Source organism: Poecilia reticulata, linkage group LG2 (genome assembly GCF_000633615.1).
Source record: "Poecilia reticulata strain Guanapo linkage group LG2, Guppy_female_1.0+MT, whole genome shotgun sequence".
NCBI lineage: Eukaryota > Metazoa > Chordata > Actinopteri > Cyprinodontiformes > Poeciliidae > Poecilia > Poecilia reticulata.
Genome location: NC_024332.1, coordinates 46,265,685 through 46,267,354, shown reverse-complemented (window position 1 = coordinate 46,267,354; position 1,670 = coordinate 46,265,685). Strand labels below are relative to the sequence as shown.

The following is a 1,670-nucleotide window of genomic DNA, read 5'->3' as shown; positions in this document are numbered from 1 at the left end:
TCATGCAGACTCTTGTTACAGACCTGAGGTGAGCTGACCAGTCATGAACCTGTGGTCGCCCCTGCTTCCTGCTGCAGCACCTTCAGTCTCATATATTCAGACCTCATTGGTTCAGRTGATGCTTTGYTCAGAATCACCTTTCCTYTGATTWACTGAACTCCCCCCTCTACTGGCCAGGTCCAGTACTGCAGCAGGTCAGGGTCGGTTCCTGCCAGGTTCATAGCTGTTTCATTTCCTGAACATGTTTCACAGAGACATCGTGGCTGATAAAGACAGACAAACATGTGCAGGACACATAAGCAGTGGTGCGTGGTTAGCTTTGGTTAGAAGCTCCATGATTTCAGGTTGGGGCGTTTTCAAAGTAAAAGCATCCAGGAAATCAGGCTTCCGTCTGCAGGTTGGTCAGATTAAGTTGTGTTAATCTGAGGAGTTTAAAAATCTGTTTCGCTGTTTATGATCTCCAAACTGAAACTTTGTCAACAAGCAGTCGAGCTGTTTGTGGCGCACCACAGGGATTAGTCCTCCACTCCTTTCTCTTCTAGTTTCAGGTAAACTGTTTAACGTTTCATCTGATCATTTCCTCCAGCAGATTCTCCTTCAAACTCACTTTCTTGCTAAAAATCCCGACTAAAATTTTGTTCATGTCAGTGACGACGAATCAGATTTGATTCAGATTGACTCTGGTTTTCATTTTTCAACCAGCATTACCAACAATTAGCTACTTGCTTAATATTTGGATACAAACTAAATATTTAGTTTGAAGCCAAATAGGTGGTTGGCTTACTAATTACATGTTTAGTTTCAAACAAAGTAGTTTGAGTCTGTGACATTTATGAAAGAATTAAGATCTTTAATATGACTTTGACACCCAACTTCTTCCTCTTATGTGGCTGTTTGTGTAATTTTGCGAACGGTTTCCGATCATAGTTCAGTATAAGTTCCAAAGCACCAGCTGGTTCTGTTGGTTCTGTCGGCTCCGGTACAGGAACCGGTGACTTCGTTTAAAGTCGTTGTGAGTTCGGCTACAATGACGCTGAAGTCACTTCAGCTCCGTTCCTCTGAGWCGGGAAGCTGTAGTTTGGGAATTATTCTGTCAGTTTTGGAAAATTACCCAGTAATTYCCAAAACAYGTCATGTAAACTCTGTAAAGTTACTGTTAGTTGCAGAAATAACCTGTTAGCACCAGGACAGGAGGAGTTGCACTCGGCGTCAGGTTAATGTTGCAGGTGGAAAAGTTATGGTGCTGAAACCGAATTAAAAACTGTTAATAGGAGGTTCCTGATCTCAGCAGCAGCTTCTTCCTGCACATGTGGGCAGGTTAGTGTGGTAGTTGAGGTGGGACCGTTGGTTACCTGTCCCTCGTCCAGCCACCGGGGCCTCGTTGGCCAGCGGAGGGCCCCCCACCCGGGTCACTGCACCACACACACTCACTACCAAATCTTGAATTATATCCCGCAACTTGAGGAAGGAGTCCACACTGAACATGTGAGTTTCCTGTGGCTGGCCGGCCAGCTCTCTGAGCTCCCAGTCCACCGCGTCCTGAACGCCGACCGCAAACACCTCCACGCCCGCCATGCGCAGCGCCTGGGCCGGCTCGGCCACGTCGTCCTGCGAGCGCCCGTCGGTCAGCACCAGCACCACCTGGGCCGCCCCGTCGGCCGCGCGGCTCC

At 47.8% G+C, this 1,670-nt stretch overlaps 1 protein-coding gene across 1 annotated transcript in view; it reads right to left on the bottom strand.

Annotated features, from left to right (window-relative positions):
- The window catches only part of col6a3 (collagen, type VI, alpha 3), a 30,202-nt gene that overhangs the window by 16,407 nt on the left and 12,125 nt on the right, over window positions 1-1,670 (bottom strand). The window contains exon 2 of the mRNA XM_017309507.1: window positions 1,353-1,666. Coding sequence (XP_017164996.1) covers window positions 1,353-1,666 — 314 coding nt within the window. The remainder of the gene's footprint in view (window positions 1-1,352; window positions 1,667-1,670) is intronic.